We start from the raw sequence: 16,549 nt of genomic DNA on the forward strand, positions 1-16,549 counted from the left end.
CAGTATATAAGCAGAAACCAGAGACCAAACCAAAATGGCGTTTCAAACTAATGATTTTGCATGTAGACCTTGTTGCGGGGGGGGGGGGGGAATTAAGATATTCCACATATCAAGCCAATGAGGAGGGCAATCAGCTCTTCTCTTGTATCTCTCTTCAAGTATCTGCAGGTCATCAAGACTTTGCAGATCACATAAAGTGACTCTATCACTGAAACCAATTTGCTTTTAAGGGACCTGGATCAGGAAGCAGACAATTCTGTACTTCAACATGGTCCACCTTATCCCAATATCTGTAACTAGAAACAACTGCCCCACTATACCAAATAGCAGAACTGTTTCTCCTCTCTGGTTTGAAAATCTCCGACTTACTTAGTTGGACGATAATCTGGTATGGTGCGATCCAAGGATATTTTCTCGCTGAGATAGGAATTGTAGCCATATTTTTCGTGGGGTCCCTTGGCTTTTTCTTCCTCCTCTGGAGAAAGAGTGGCAGGCAAGCCACCTTTGCCACGACCACCGTAGCCTTCAATAAGCCCCAAGGATTTTGACAGACCTAGTAGAAAAATAAAACAAAGAAGAGACACACAAGAGTCAGTCTTGAAAGCAGACATTAGAAGCTATGATACCCATCTTCCCTTGAATCACATCAACAGGTGTACAAAATCGCCATCAATGTATCCTGGCTGTCCTGCTAGTGTATCCAACAAGGAAGGAAAGGTATAACTAGTCTATCCATCTTTTGAATGAACAAACAGAATATTGAAGATGGAATACTATTGGAAGGGACCTTGAAGGTCTTCTAATCCATCCCTCTGCTCAAACATGAAACCCTTTACGCTTCCAGATAAATGGCTGTCCAAGCTCTTCCTGAAAACCTCCAGTAATGGAGCACCCACAACTTCTGGAGATAAGCCATTCCAGTGATTAATTGTTCTCACTGTTGGGAAATTTCTCCTTAGTTCTAGGTTAGATCTCTCTTTAATGATCTTTCACCTGTTACTTCCTGTCCTGCCTTCAGATGCTGACCAATTATATATGGTCTTTATTTCTGGCTCTAATCTTCCTGACCATATAATTTTTACATAGTGTTTGCTTTCTATTGCCACTGAAAAAATTCTCTACAAACAAACAACCACAGAAAGAGGAAAATCTCTCTTAGCTTTGCTTCTAAGAATAGAGTAGAGTAGAGTAGAGTAGAGTAGAGTAGAGTAGAGTAGAGTAGAGTAGAATAGAATAGAATAGAATAGAATAGAATAGAATAGAATAGAATAGAATAGAATAGAATAGAATAGTTGGAAGGGACCTTGGAGATCTTCTAGTCCAACCCCCTGCTTAGGCAGGAAATCCTACATCGCTTCAGACAAATGGTTATCCAACATCTTCTTAAAAACTTTCAGTGTTGGAGAATTGACAGCTTCTGAAGGCAAGTTGTTCCACTGATTAATTGTTCTGTCAGGAAATTTTTCCTTAGTTCTAGGTTGCTTCTCTCCTTGATTAGTTTCCACCCACTGCTTCTTGTCCTACCCTCAGATGCTTTGGAGAATAGCTTGACTCCCTCTTCTTTGTGGCCACCCCTGAGATATTGAAACACTGCTATCATGTTTCCCCAAATAATAAGTTTACTTGGAAATTGTAAGAACTAACCAAGGGACCTTTATCTATGCATTATTAAACTAGATTCCTGCCCAGCGATATTCAGGGGACATTGAAAGTCTAAGGCTAACATAACATCTCAAGATGGCACAGAGGAAAGAATTTATTATATGAATCATTAATAAGCCTAATTCTTCTGTTCAATCTTGTGTCTGAGTCACAGGTAAGCCGAATTTTATTTAGCCTCTGAATCATAGCCAGTCAAATTTCCCACTACACCCTACCATTTGAATCATAGTAAGGCAAATTCCATCTAGGCCGACTCACAAATAAGTCAAATTCCCACCTAAATTCTCCATCATTAGCAGGCCAAATTGCCCATTCCCATCTAGCTACTCGATCATGGACCTGCCATATCCTGCTCCCTTGCCAACAGCAGGCCAATTGACTTTTTTTTATTCTAAAAAAAAAAGTAGATAGCTGCCAAGTAAATATCCATTTTCTCAATCTGAACGGTGAATAAGCTAAATTGAATGCCGATTTAAAGGCCAATTTCAGTCTCCATTAAAGCACATGTGCACATTGAGGCACAGTGCTAGGTCTGGAAATAAAACTGAATTTTCCTTTCACCTCTTAAAAGCCAAGCCGCAAGAGTGAATGAATACCACCCCCTCCATCCAGAATATGGAGGGAGAAAAAAAAATTCTTAATCCAAGCATGTCAGGAAAAGAGAGACAAAGTAATATTTTATGGCATGCTTCACTGTGCATTATAGAAAGCTGTAGCACCTGACGTTTTTACATTTATTTTTAGGAGAGATTCACACCTCTCTCATTGTCAGGCACTACTGAGCGCCTTGATGGATGATTTTTATTCCTAGCTGTGATATTTATTTTCCCACCTTTATGGTTCAAGAGATTCAGACCCCCAACTCACCCCAAGGCAGGTCTTTTGTGGGATGCTTTATTTGAGTAGACGGTGACCAAGAAACAAAAGAGCTTGACAATCAAAACAGCTTAATTTGATGAGCCCTCGGTTCCATGTTCCCAAATCCAGTTCCCAAAGCTTCTCTTCTCCATCTAGATATGGATTGGAAACCATTCAAACAAGAGGTGGGTTTCAGCAGGTTCTGACCAGTTCTGGAGAACCGGTAGCGGAAGTTTTGAGTTTTGAGTTCGGAAAACCGGTAGTAAAAATTCTGACTGGCCCCGCCCCCATCTACAGTATTCTCTGCCTCCCAAGTCCCAGCTGATCGGGAGGCAATGGAGATTTTACAATATCCTTCCCCTGTCACGTCCACCAAGCCACGCCCACTAAGTCATGCCACGCCCACAGAACCAGTAGTAAAAAATTTTGAAACCCACCACTGGAAGGAGGAGAGGAAGGCTGGGCTGGCAGCAATGCTACTCCATCTGGGCAATGGTAAGACGGGAGGACTTCAACTCCCAGAATTCCACAGCCAGTTACAGGGTACACCCATTTTAAAGCATGCTGGCTGGGGATTCTGGGAGTGGAAGTCCACCCATCTTAAAACATGCTGACTGGGGGATTCTGGGAGTTGGAGTCCACCCCTCTTAAAGGATGATGGCTGGGGGATTCTGGAAGTTGGAGTCCACCCATCTTAAAACATGCTGGCTGGGGGATTCTGGGAGTTGGTGGGAATGGAGATTTTACAGTATCCTTCCCCTGCCACATCCACCAAGCCACGCCCACCAAGCTATGCCACATCCACCAAACCACACCCACAGAACCGGTAGTAAAAATTTTGAAACCCACCACCGATTCAAACCATCCTCCAGGGAGACATGTGAGACTTCCTAATGACGCTCACACGGAAAGACAAGGGAGCTTCTAAATAAAAGGCAAGTTGGAGAGTTAGAGTTTTAACAGATGGAGAGAAATATTCCTTAACAATTTAGTTTGTGCCTATCACAGGTTCTACTAAAAGATGTCAAGGATACGGTGTCCTAGAGGAACCAAATGGAGAAAAGAGTCCATTAAAGGAGAATATTTATACAGTAGTGGCCAAAATTGTGGAAGTGTCAGGTGTGCCTCCGTTCAAAACTCAAGAAAGAAAAACCCCAACTCCATGTTTGTAGAGAAAGGTACTTTTACTGAGTATGAACTGAATGCAGCGAAAGAAAATCAAAGTCTGAGGCAAGTCCGCGGCCTCCCTGAGCTCCATTTTTGCTGGCAGAGGGCTACAGAGGCTGTCGTGGTCAAAAATGGAGCCCGGGCAGGCTGCATGTGGCCTCCCCGAGTTCCGTTTTTCTGGTAGAGGGCTGCAGGAGGCCGTCGCGCCTGAAAACGGAGCCTCGATAAGCGACATTGAGCTGGCCACGCCCACTGGTCACCCACCCCACCCACCCAGGTCAAACACAACCCTCATGCGGCCCTCAATGAAATTGAGTTTGACACCCCTGGTATAAGTTTCCTGCCTGAGCAGGAGGTTGGACTAGAAGACCTCCAAGGTCCCTTCCAACTCTGTTATTCTGTTACAAACAAAACAAGGAACAGTTAAGTTTAATAATTTACAAAAAAAATCTTCTGGAAGTGAGTAAAAAAAGGGAAAAAAGGTTCCAGCAGGGTGGATGAAATTAAAAATGGGAATGATAATGATATTTTGACGATTAGAATGGAAATGAATGCCATAAATAGTAATGTTTTTTTTAAAAAAAAAATATGAAATGGAAGTCACAGATGCAATGAGAAAGTTGGAAAATGGTAAAACCACCATGTAGAAGTTGAAACTGGGGAAATATTAAAATATAAATGTGGTTTCATATGGAGACTGTACGGCTTGCTTATAATATCAGCATGAAAATGGCATCTTTCTTAGACTATCGAAAAAAATGCCACTATTTTCTCCCTATGAAAGGGAGAAGATTAAAAGAAGATGAAAACCAAAGAAGTTTTGGTTCTGGGAAGACCGTCACAACTGCGAGTGAAACAGTATGAAAGTGACAATAAACAAATTTGGGAAATAAAGCTTTATGCTAGGCAGGGTGTGGGTGGACCCCATTTTTTCCCTCTTCAGTTGGTCCCTGGGAAATGTATAAATCCGAGAAACAATTTGTTCATCTTTGATTTAAAGGAAGCATATAATAAAGTGAATAGGCATGAATCACGGGGTGTTTTACATGCAGATTGATGTGTCTGATGAAAATAATATCCTGTAAGAAATCCTGTAGAAAAATAAGGAAACTCTTAGTCAACTGTTACATTTCGGGCAGGGAATAACAGAATAACAGAGTTGGAAGGGACCTTGGAGGTCTTCTAGTCCAACCCCCTACTCATGCAAGAGACCCTATAGCTGTGATAGCAAACCTATGGCACGTGTGCCACAGGTGCCACGCGGAGCCATATCTGTGGGCACGCAAGCGTTGCCCTAGCTCAGCTCCAGCCCGCATGCGTGCGCTGGCCAGGTGATTTTGGGGCCTTTCGGGCCTACTAGAAGTCGGGAAACGGGCCATTTCTGGCCTCCAGAGGGCCTCCGGGGGGGGGAAGGTTGTTTTTGCCCTCCCCAGGCTCTTAGAAAGCCTCTGGAGCCTAGGGAGGGCAAAAAACAGGCCTACTGGGCCCACAATGCCATGACATGCCAAAAGTGGGGGTCGCATGGGGGGGGTAGCGCTTGCATACATGGGGGGGTGGGGTACATTGAATTATGGGTGTGGGCACATGCAAGCTCAACCCCTCCATGCTCCTCCTCCCCCCCCTCTTTTGGCACACGAGAGCCAAAAGGTTAGTCATCACTGCCGTTATACTATTCCAGACAACTGGTGATCCAATCTCTTCTTAAAAGCCTCCAGTGAAGCTAAGGAAATGTAATATTCCCTTAGAAATCCAGTGGGTGTAGTGGTTCAAGGTGTTAGAGTAGAAGCTGGAAGATTATAAACTTCAATTTTTTCTTTAATTTAGAGGCCTTAGTTAAGTGATTTTGGACCAGTGGTAAAATCCAATTTTTTTACTACTGGTTCTGTGGGAGTGGCTTGGTGGGCATGGTGTGGCTAGGTGGGTGTGGCTTGGTGGGTGGGACAGGGAAAGGATACTGCAAAATCTCCATTCCCACCCTGCTCCAGGGGAAGGATACTACAAAATCCCCATTCCCTCCCCACTCTGGGGCCAGCCAGAGGTGGTATTTGCCGGTTCTCCGAACTACTTAAAATTTCCGCTACCAGTTTTCAAGAACCTGTCAGAACCTGCTGGATTTCACCCGTTTTGGACAGTGACTCTCAGGACAGTTGCCTTTTGGGAAAAGTGTATTTTTGAGGTTTGATGGCTAATAACATCACTTTTTTTTTGAAGTTTCAAGATATTCCACTACAATATTCCACTACTGGAATGGCCTGGGAATAGCCCAGATCTTAACCCAATTGAAAATCTATGGAGCCGACTAAAGAAACTTGTTAGTCAGAACCGACCCAGCAATAAAACCCAGTTAATAGAATCAATCATTCAATCTTGGTTCCACATTAGAACAGCTGCTGAACTAAAAAACTTGGTTCACTCCATGGGAAGATTTTGTAAGGCTGTAATTCATGCTAAAGGTTACCCAACTAAGTATTAACTGACATGGTGATCATTTTTGTATATCTCATTTTTTTTCTATGGTGATCATTTTTGTAGATCTTGCTTTTTCTAGGTATTTCACTTTTCTTTTTTATACTGCTATTCTAATGGCAAATCCTTCATAAAAGTTATTGCATTACATTCTTGATTAAATTATCTTTCCATTGATATATAATTTTATGGTACTACTCCAAAAAAAGTGGTGTTATTAGCTAGTTTTAGAAAATATACTTTTCCCAAAAAGTTTCCACAATTTTGGCCACTACTGTACTGTATTGTTATATGTGTGGTAAAAGAAGAAGAGGTCAGTTTAAAAAATTGTATAGTTACTCAACGAATATGGACTGAACCCAAAAAGATGGATTTGGTCCGCTTAAGTAGTTTAGTCTTATAGAATTTAGCAGGAAAAGGCACCCTCCATGCAGATGAGAGCTGCATTCACTAGCTATGAGATTTCCCCCTCCCCATATACAGGTCAGCCTCCCCACAAGTGAATTAAATAATGGCAGCATGATGGACCAGGAAACTAGATGACTGGAGCCACTGGGTTGTCTGCTGCAAAGGAACTGGATGTCGATGCCGGATGGTAGCTGCCCGGGTGGGGCAGAGGGGTGTGTCCTGCCTACATAAAGCCCTGGGAGGAAGTAGCTCCCAGCGCTGACTTTACACTGAACTGCTACGGTTACAGATTCATTTTGTCCCAGGCCTCAGGCCTGAATAAGCCCTGATTCTACAGTTCCAGAGTGCGGTTGCTTCTGTATTGCCAGGCCAGGAGAACTGGACATTTGAAACACGCAGAAAAATGGAAGACCAGATCTTCCAGTTTCTGTTGTGACCCCGACTCCCGAGCCTGTCCTAACAGAGGAAGAGGACTCAGAAGGTGACGGAGAGGAACTGACAAGGCCTCCCTCTCCAGGACCCTCCTCTCTGGCAATGCCTCAGGTTTCATCCGAAGGCCAAGAGGAACAGCCTGGGATATGCCAGGAGGAAAGCATATTGGAACAACAACAGATAGGGAGCGAGAATGATGAATCCTGGCTTGATCCCAGGCAGCGTCGGAGGGAGAAGCGTGCCCAGCAACGAAAGAGGCGTCAGAGAGCCAGAGATTGAGCTGAGTCACTGAGCCATACCCCACAAGGAATAAAAGTGGGTGTGATTGCTCTTCAGGCTTTGTGACAGTCAAAGTTAAAAACCTGAGAGTCACATCGCGTTACCTGGAATCTGACTTGTACATATTTGGATTGGACCTTGGCTAACTCTTGCTTCGTGGATTACTTTTTGCTATTGGACCGGACTGAGGATAAACTCTCTCTTGCTTACTGTGAGTGAAAACTGACTTGGCAGGCATTACACAGTTTACTGCCAAAACTCTTATCTGCAACGGTTTCTAGTCTGATTGCTTAATAAAAACTTGGCAGGCGTGCCTGGTTGCATGTTTGCCTGTGTGGGGAAGGGGGACAGAACAAGTTTCTGTCACTGCTGCACGCAAAAAGGCCAGCTGATCATCACGTGCGCGCATGCATGCGAGAAACCCGGAATAGGAACGGTTGATGCTGCGCATGTCAAGTGACATGGCTCCACATGCCACTTTGAGCATGCATGCCATAGGTTCACTATCAGGGCTTTAGGGTTTGACTGCAACAAAAGAAATAATAAATGAGAGTCAAACTTCAAAATCAGCTTATGAAGGAAGAGTGAATGTGTCCAGAGGAACTTGAAAATTAAGAAAACCATAGCTGATTAGATTCTGAGTAGAATCTGACAAAGAGATGAAAAACTGACAGAACAAAAAGTCCACACACGAAGCAAAGAAGGGATGCAAGTAAACAAAGATGATTTACAACAGGGGTGTCAAACTCAATTTCATTGAGGGCTGCAACAGGGTTGTGTTTGACCTCAGAAGCGGGGGGCTGGGGGAAGTATGGCCAGGGTGGAAATGGCCAGCTTGACATCACTCGTATCAGGAGCACCTGTGGTGACCCAGGTGGGGATGGGGGGGATACGACAGCTTCCTGCAGCCCTCTGCCAACAAAAATGGAACTTGGCCTTCACGAGCTCCATTTTCGTTGACAGAGGCATCGCGTATACTTCCTTTGCTGTTTCCAGGGCGGCCCTGCGGGCCAGATCTAAGCATCACACAGGCCAGATTCGACCGATGGACCTTGAGTTTGATGCCCCTGGTTTACAAGGAAAAAAAGATCTGGACAAATATAATGAATAGTGATGGACAGTGTTTGTAAACTGGGCTCATTATATTTGTTTTCTTTTTCCTTATCTCATGCCTTTAATCAGTGGTGGAATTCAATTTTTTTTACTACCGGTTCTATGGGCATGGCTTGGTTGGCATGGCAGGGGAAGGATCCTGCAAAATCTCCATTCCCACCCCACTCTGGGGCCAGCCAGAGGTGGTATTTGCCAGTTCTCCGAACTACTCAAAATGTCCGCTATGGGTTCTCCAGAACCTGTCAGAACCTGCTGAATAGCACCTCTGCCTTTAATGTATTTGGCTTATTGTTTTTTTACATTTTAATGCATTTGGTATAATATTCTTTGCCCCAAAAGAGAGTAGTAGGATGAGAAGGTAAGAATGTAAAATTGTTTGCTTGTAGAGAACTTTGGAAATTTGACCAAGGTCAGAATTCAACCCTAACAACACTGGTTGCCTTCACCATCCTATGGATTATTGTGTGTGAGTTGGGAGGCCATATAAATTTAACAAGTAAAATAAAATAAATCAGTATTTGGGCCCATTCATCCATTGTCCTCCTTTACCTCTGTAACTTTTTTTTCCATAGCCTACTTTACATTTGTTCAAAAAATGAAGCCATCTACTAACTCTTGAAGTACGTGCTGTAAATTCAATAAATTACGCTAAGCGAATAATCTCGCTTTAGAGAAAACAGCCCGCAGTGCATCACATATGATGCAGTGATGTGCATCACATGTGCACTCAAAGGAAGCATATCATAAAGCGGTCCCTTTAAAGAGGGGCCACCCTCCCCTTTTTTCTCTCTCTCCCCCACCCCACCCCCATTATCTCCATGTCACCTAAAGATTGTCATAAAAATGAAAGCTATCTCATGCACGATGTGACAACTTAGCTTGACGAATTTCCATTCTTTGCAGCCCCTCTTCGTTTCTTTGCAGGTCTCTTAACTCAACTCACCGCTAGCACAGCTTGTCAGAAAGGATTTGCCAAGACTGCAAAGTAAGGATAATACCTTTAACTGCCCAACTTCAAGTTTGACTGAAGTAAAAAAAAAAAAAAAACCAGGCTTGAAACCAACTGACAAGTTGCCTTTGCAGAACCAGCCTTGGAGAAGGAGAACTGATCATTAAGGCTGGCCCGGAGGAAAATATCTGAAGCACCAGTAACTTCACCCCGTTCAGGTGTGAAGTCGTGTTGAACTCCTTTCCTTTCGCTTCCTGGAATGATCTGAAAAATCTAGGGAGGCTTTTAAGAATGTTTTTGAAACCCACTTCAGCACACAGAAGGAAATAAGGGCAAGGTGGGTGGCTTGATAATAGACCCTATCTTCTTCTACCAAAATAAAAGGAAAGAGAGAGTTTTGCAAAGAGAACAGGCAGACCAACCAAACAGAATGAACTCTGCTAAAAAAAACCCAGCACAGTGGGAAAGTGTTGTTTTTATTGAGTTGCTTATTATAAGCATTGTGGGGGGTTAACATTCTTCAGAAGTGGAGTGCCATTAAGAGTTTCTTCCTAGAGCTGAGATGGAAGGATGCTCAAAGTCACCTACAATACCTGGCACTTTTGTGGGTAACATTCTTCAGAAGTAATTTGCCATTAATGCTCCAATGCTGGAAATTTTGAAGAAGAGATTGGATAACCATTTGTCTGAAGTGATATAGGGTTTCCTGCTAAGCAGGGGATTGGACTAGAAGATCTCTATTTCTTCCTAGAGTTGTGACAGAATTATGGCCCAAAATCACCTACCTGGCTTTATACCTAATAACAATAGCAATAGCACTTAGACTTATATACCACTTCACAGTGCTTTCCAGCCCTCTCTAAGCGGCTTACAGAGTCAGCCTATTGCCCCCAACAATCTGGGTCCTCATTTTACCAACCTCAGAAGGATGGAAGTCAACTGAGTCAGCCTTGAGCCGGTGAGATTTGAACTGCTGAACTGCAACTAGCAGTCAGATGAAGTAGCCTGCAGTACTGCACTCTAACTACTGTGCCACCTCGGCTCTAAGGCAGGACCAGAACTCACAACCTCTCCACTTGTAGTCCAGCACCTTGATCACTAAACCAAACTAACAATCATAATTTTTGGTTTTGTTCCTCCAGTCAGTGTTGACTGCTAGTAACTGCCTAGACAACTCCTTGAAGTTTTCTTAGCAAGTTTTAGAAGTGGTTTACTATTACCTCTTTCCTAGGGCTGAGAGAGAGAGGGAGAGAGAGAGAGTGATTGGTCCAAAGCCATCCAGATGGCGTCATGCCTACGGCACACTCTAGAATTCACATTCTCCCAGCTTCCCTGCCCACAGCACCAAACTGTCTCTCGGGATTCTAATATACTACATAAAATATTTTAATGACAAATTAAATAGAAAATAAAGAAGTGGACATTTTGGATTCAAAGGCAAAAAGCTGCTTCACACATAGTTGTTTCTGTGGAACATACCTGGGTGTTTTGCAGGGGTGGGTTCTAAATGTTTTTACGACCGGTTGGGTGTGGCTTATTTTGTGGGCGTGGCTTGATGGTCAGGTGACAATTCTTTAGGATTTAGCAGAGGTACTGGTCTACCAGGCTTTTAACTGCTTGCAGAGCTGTACCCGTCTACTCATTTGTTTTTGGAGGCACCGGTCTACCCATTCATTTTTGGAGGCACCGGTCTACCCATTTGTTTTTGGAGGCACTGGTTTACTCATTCGTTTTTGGAGGCACCAGTCTACTCATTCATTTTTGGAGGCACCGGTCTACCCATTTGTTTTTGGAGGCACTGGTCTACCCATTTTTTTTGGGAGGCACCGATCTACTCATTCGTTTTTGGAGGCACCGGTCTACTCATTCATTTTTGGAGGCACCGGTCTACCCATTTGTTTTTGGAGGCACCGGTCTACCACCACACTGCCTTTTAACACTGATCAGCTGTAGGGTGGCCCTTTGAAGTCCTGCGGCAAGAGTTTAAACAGTTTTTTTCCTTCTAGCCGATTGGGGGTGGGGCCAAATAAAAGGTAAGAATAATGTGGGGGGCGGGAGGCGGGAGGGCCCAGTTCCCAAACAAAAAGAACCGGTTCGGTGACGTCATATCGTCACCACTACTGGCTCGGCTGAACCAGGCCGAACCGGGAGGAACCCACCACTGGTGTTTTGTGGCCCGAAACTTAATAAAGCTGCAGTGCCTTTCCTGAGTTTATGTCAAATAACCTCAAAAATGATACACCTGCTTTAATGAGTTGCCAACAAGTGTGAACTTTACGAGTGCTCTGAAACACCATTTTCCCTTTAAGTACAAAATTTTGCACAAATCTAAGAGAAAACATTTGGGAGGAATAAAGAATCGCAATATATGAGTACCTTGTCTTGGTGAATTGTTATTCTTTTTTTTCCTAAAAGAAAATAATTCATTTGGGCTTTGCCTTTAAAGCCGTCTGTTTCCACCCCTATTTTTTTTTCAGAAACAAAGCAGCAAGTAAAATTCTTGGAAAACAAAATATTTTTTTTGTTTTTTCCAGAAGAAAAAAATAGTAGCCACCTACAACCTACACTGTAAGGACTGTAATAGCCACTATGTAGAACAAACATACCAAGATTAAGACTAGACCAACAATTGAGAAGTTAAGAAATTGTTCAATTAAGAAATTACCAATGCAGACAAACAAGGTAACAATAAAAACAACCTAATCAAGGAACCGCCAAGAACACTCCCACCAACTCCCACCAACTCTGAAAGGGCAAGGCACTAGTGTATAAAAATTAGAGCAAACCCTGCTCCTTTCTAGCACTGATGATATTACCTAGTCAGGTAATGAAATGCCTGCAAAAAAACCACCACGCTCAGAGAACTTCAAGGGCCTCACAAAATATTTATTTTTCTTTTTATACTGCCAGTTTTTATGTATCGAATTTTTACACCTCCACACTGCCACTGATTCATAGAAAATGCTCTCTTTACAGTGGTGGGATTCAGCCGGTTCGGGGCAATTCAGGCGAAGCAGTAGTTAAATTTCTGGCTGGTCCGGCCCCTCCTCCCCCCCTCCAGGAATCTCCATGCTCCCCATTTTGGCTCCCAGGTAAATGCAGGGAGATCTCTTAGGCCCAAAATGGGGTGCGACACCCCCCACTGCCCATTTTTGCTCTCAGGAGGCTTCAGGGAGGCCTCTTAGGCCCAAAATGGGGTGTGGGGGGGCAGTGCGCCCCCTACACACTGCCCGTTTTCGTTACCAGGAGGCTTCAGGGAGGCCTCCTAGGCCCAAAATGGGGTTCGGGGGGGGGGGTGCACTCCATAACCCATTTTTGCTCCCAGGAGGCCGCAGGGAGGCTTACTAGACCCAAAACAGGGGTGGGGGCAGTTTGTCCCTCCCACAGCCCGTTTTTGCTCCCAGGGGGGTGCAGGAGGCCATGTGCTGCCTGTCACAGACCATGGCCATGCCCAACCAGTTGGTCATTAGGGCAGAGAACCAGTTGTTAAATTATTTTAATCCCACCACTGTCTCTTTAGTAACGTTGACCAACATCTATTTTAACCTGGTGAGACATTCTTCAGCCTCTTTTATCCTGCAATGCACGTTAAGATGTACCCATCCTTGAACCCCTTAAGCTAAGACCGTTTGCAGAGGAGCTTAGGCCAAAAGTACCCTAGCTTTCCAGCCTGCACACGTTAGCTCATAAAATGCTGATCGAGTCAGTTCAGCTACCAAATGTGGATTGAATCAAGTCCTCAGGCATCTACCCATCGCTTGTGGATGAACTGTGGATGAACTGTGGCGAAATGGGAAGCTGGGAGGCTGTGTTTATTTCAACAAGGGCTAATTGCAAGGATCTGAAAAACTGCTGGAAGTGAAAAAGGGATTTTTTTATTTATATATAAAAAACAAATGTATGTTTTCCAACAGCTGAACTGCCACCAGGGAAATGTAAATTAAAAAGAAACCGTCTACCTTGCCCTGTTATTTTGGGCCAAAACAAAAAAAAAAAAAGAAGGCTTCAAACTGCAATATCAAAAGTCTGGTTTTATATTTCCCAGGGTTTAAAAAATAAAAAAAAGCTGGGAGTTCTTTTGAAACCAAACAATCAAGGTAGGAACAGTTTCTCTCCAAAAGCTTTTTAGCAACAATGCTTGAAAAGTTCTTTGCAAATATACAGCTCATACAGTAGAACGCACACGCGAAGAGCTTTGGGAGAACGGAGCACGTATTGCTTACCCCCCTATTATGAAAAGTGCACAAGATAAGCTTTGGAAAGAAGCATTTAAATTTTGTTCTGTCAGTGCACTGACCTACCGAAGCTATTGCGAAAGGGAAATGGAACAGTGCATTGAGTTGGATGAATGTCAGCACCTAGTCGAAGGCATTTGAGAATCAGCAAAAGGTGAAGCGAGAGCATTCATAGGAAGGACCAGAGACAAAATTGGATTCTGAGCATCTACGTCAAGTATTACACTTTGGGTCAAGCAAGGTTAATGTTGTATTGAACTTTTCATTTGCATTTTACCCTTTTTTTTTTTTTTGCCAGTTCCATGGAAAGGATTTTTTTTTTTAAAAAAAAAAAAGAGAATTCTGTTGAAATTTTCAGGTTGTTCTTGCATTTCTTGAAGTATAAAGTGACCAGAGACTTCATAATATGCAAATATGCTTTCCCCCTATAAAAAAATACTCTCTCCAGCATTCTGCAGCTTTTCTGGTTTCCCATAAATCCATAACTGGGAAGCTATAATACTTTCTGGAAGCTAGAAAGATTTTTTTAAAAAAATCTCCAAAAGAAATCTAATGGATGAAAGAGAAAAACAGAATGCATTTTCCAAGAAAACTCCAGAGAAATTGAAGAGCTACTCAGGGACTCTTACAAGATAATTGTCAGCCCACCCCCACCCCCCAACCAAGAAGGACGCATAGTGAATCTTCCAAGTAGTTCCAAGTTTCTTTATTGTTTCAAACCTATAGACAGAATCTTGCCTCAAGCAAGACTCAAGAAAACTACTGCCCACATTAAGCCTAGACTCTGGGAACTATTAGGGAGGAGATGCTTTCATCCTCTTTCTCTCACACAAACTCTCTGAACTGAATTTTTTTTTTATTTTATTTTAAATTTGATTTATATGCCGCCCTTTTCCGGAGACTCAGGGCGGCTTACAGTGCGTTAAGCAATAGCCTTCATAGTTTTCTATATTTATACAAAGTCAGCTTATTGCCCCCACAAACTGGGTCCTCAATTTACCTACCTTAGAAAGGATGGAAGGCTGAGTCAACCTTGAGCCTGGTAAGATTCGAACCTGTCATTGTCACTCCTCTGGAATGCAGCCCCTCCCTCCTGGGAATCTACCTCCTTACTACTGTCCACCACATAATATACAGAACCAACACTTATGCTTCTGATCTTGAATGCTCTCTACGTCCTTCTCCCATTTATCCTTCCATTTTTATGTTTTTTTAAATGCTTGATGAAGAGCTTTACTTTTGCAGCCGAAGAGACAAATTTGCCCAAGGCATTCATGTGTATATTTGTGTGCACATACACGCACCTAATATTGTTTCCATGTGTTTCCTTTAAAGACTTCATGTGAATTTAACCATCTCTGGAGTATAAGTAAAATACTCTCCTTTTTCAAGGTGGCTGCATTTCCTTATTTACTGTTTTCTTAAAGAGATAATCTTGTAGTTGTGAAATTAATTAAGGCTGATTGTCTTTGAAAGCTATTATCTAATGCGGTGTTTCTCAACCTCAGCAATTTTAAGATGTGTGGATTTCCACCACTCGGAGCATTTGGAAGAACTGCAATGTCTGACATGAATGAGCATCTGGAAGAGTAAAAACATCAGTCTCACAACCCAATGCAGATTAGTTTGTGCAATAATTTTCCCAATTGCTACTTATGGCAGTGAAAACTGGACTCTGAAAAAGGCAGATAGGTGTTGTGGCCCGCCAGCGGCCTGCGCGGATCGTGACTGATCCCAACGACGAGGAAGCTGGTGTGGTGTCACGCCAGCAGCCGGCACTCACGTCGGACAGTGAGGAGGCTGAAGAGGATGTGGTGCCAGAGGCAGGGACTCAGCCAGGGCCTTCAGAACCTCCAGAGGCTCCTTCAAGTGGAGAGAGCGAAGTGGAGGAGCCTCTTCTCAATGCTCGAGCAGGCAGGGCTGCCAAAAGGCAGGAGTGGCTACTCAGGAGGAGGAGGTCTTCTCGAGAGTAAGCCTTGAGGATAATTGGCCACTCCCTATTTAAGTCACATGCAGTTAGTAAGTTTCTTGCTGGAAACAACTTGTAATTATCATCAGAGCATTTTTGGAAAAGTCTTATCATATTTTGTTTTCTGGGCTGGTTGCCAACCTTTGCCGGACTTTGGTTTATTCTTGCTACTTAATAAATTTGATAAGGACCATTGGTGTGTGTCAATATCCTCGGAAATCTGGAGCTGGGGCAGAACAATAGGAGGAGGTTGGGCAGCTTTGAAGGTGCTGGAGGTGACTATTATGCATCCCAAGGACAAAAAGATTGTAGTGACTCTCAGTCATCCAGGACATGGTTGTCCCAAAGATGGTTTTTCAGGAGGCAACTGGACTTTCTTGTTTTTCTTGGAAGATGTTTTGCTTCTCATCCAAGAAGCTTCTTCAGCTTTGATGAATTGGATCCTCACCATCCAGTCAAAGCTGAAGAAGCTTCTTGGATGAGAAGCAAAGGTGGTATTCAGCTATTTCGGACCGGTTCGCCTGAACCGGTAGTGGAAATCCTATTTAGGCATGGTTTTGAGGCCGGGTGCATGCGCGGAAGGCGCGCACGTGAGCAAAGCGCATGTGCGGAAAGCCAGGCACACGAGCAAAGTGTATGGGCAGAAGGCCAGGTGCATGCGCGGAAGGCAGGCCTGTGTGCGAACTGGGCACACATGTGCACAAAGCGAGCATGCATGCACGTGGTGAACCGGTAGTAAGATAATCCAAAACCCACCACTGATGAGAAGTGAAACATCTTCAAAGAAAAGCGAGATAGTCCAGTTGCCTCCTGAAAAACCACCTTTAGGACATCCTATGGACAGCAAAAATAATGAAGAAGTCCTAGACAGAACCTCATCAAAAATATCACTCGAACCCAAGATCACCAAACAGAGGCTGTCATATATGTCATGAGAGCTGACTCTACAAAGAACATTTAAAGTTTATAGCAAGGTTGACTTAGCCTTCCATCCTTTCGAGGTAGGTAAAA

At 43.5% G+C, this 16,549-nt stretch overlaps 1 protein-coding gene across 1 annotated transcript in view; it reads right to left on the reverse strand.

The window, feature by feature from the left end:
- The window catches only part of GALNT17 (polypeptide N-acetylgalactosaminyltransferase 17), a 351,458-nt gene that overhangs the window by 212,265 nt on the left and 122,644 nt on the right, over window positions 1-16,549 (reverse strand). The window contains exon 2 of the mRNA XM_070945586.1: window positions 370-553. Coding sequence (XP_070801687.1) covers window positions 370-553 — 184 coding nt within the window. The remainder of the gene's footprint in view (window positions 1-369; window positions 554-16,549) is intronic.

Source organism: Pituophis catenifer, unplaced genomic scaffold (genome assembly GCF_029215685.1).
Source record: "Pituophis catenifer annectens isolate HBS135680 unplaced genomic scaffold, rPitCat1.0.hap2 SCAF_1, whole genome shotgun sequence".
NCBI classification, from domain to species: domain Eukaryota; kingdom Metazoa; phylum Chordata; class Lepidosauria; order Squamata; family Colubridae; genus Pituophis; species Pituophis catenifer.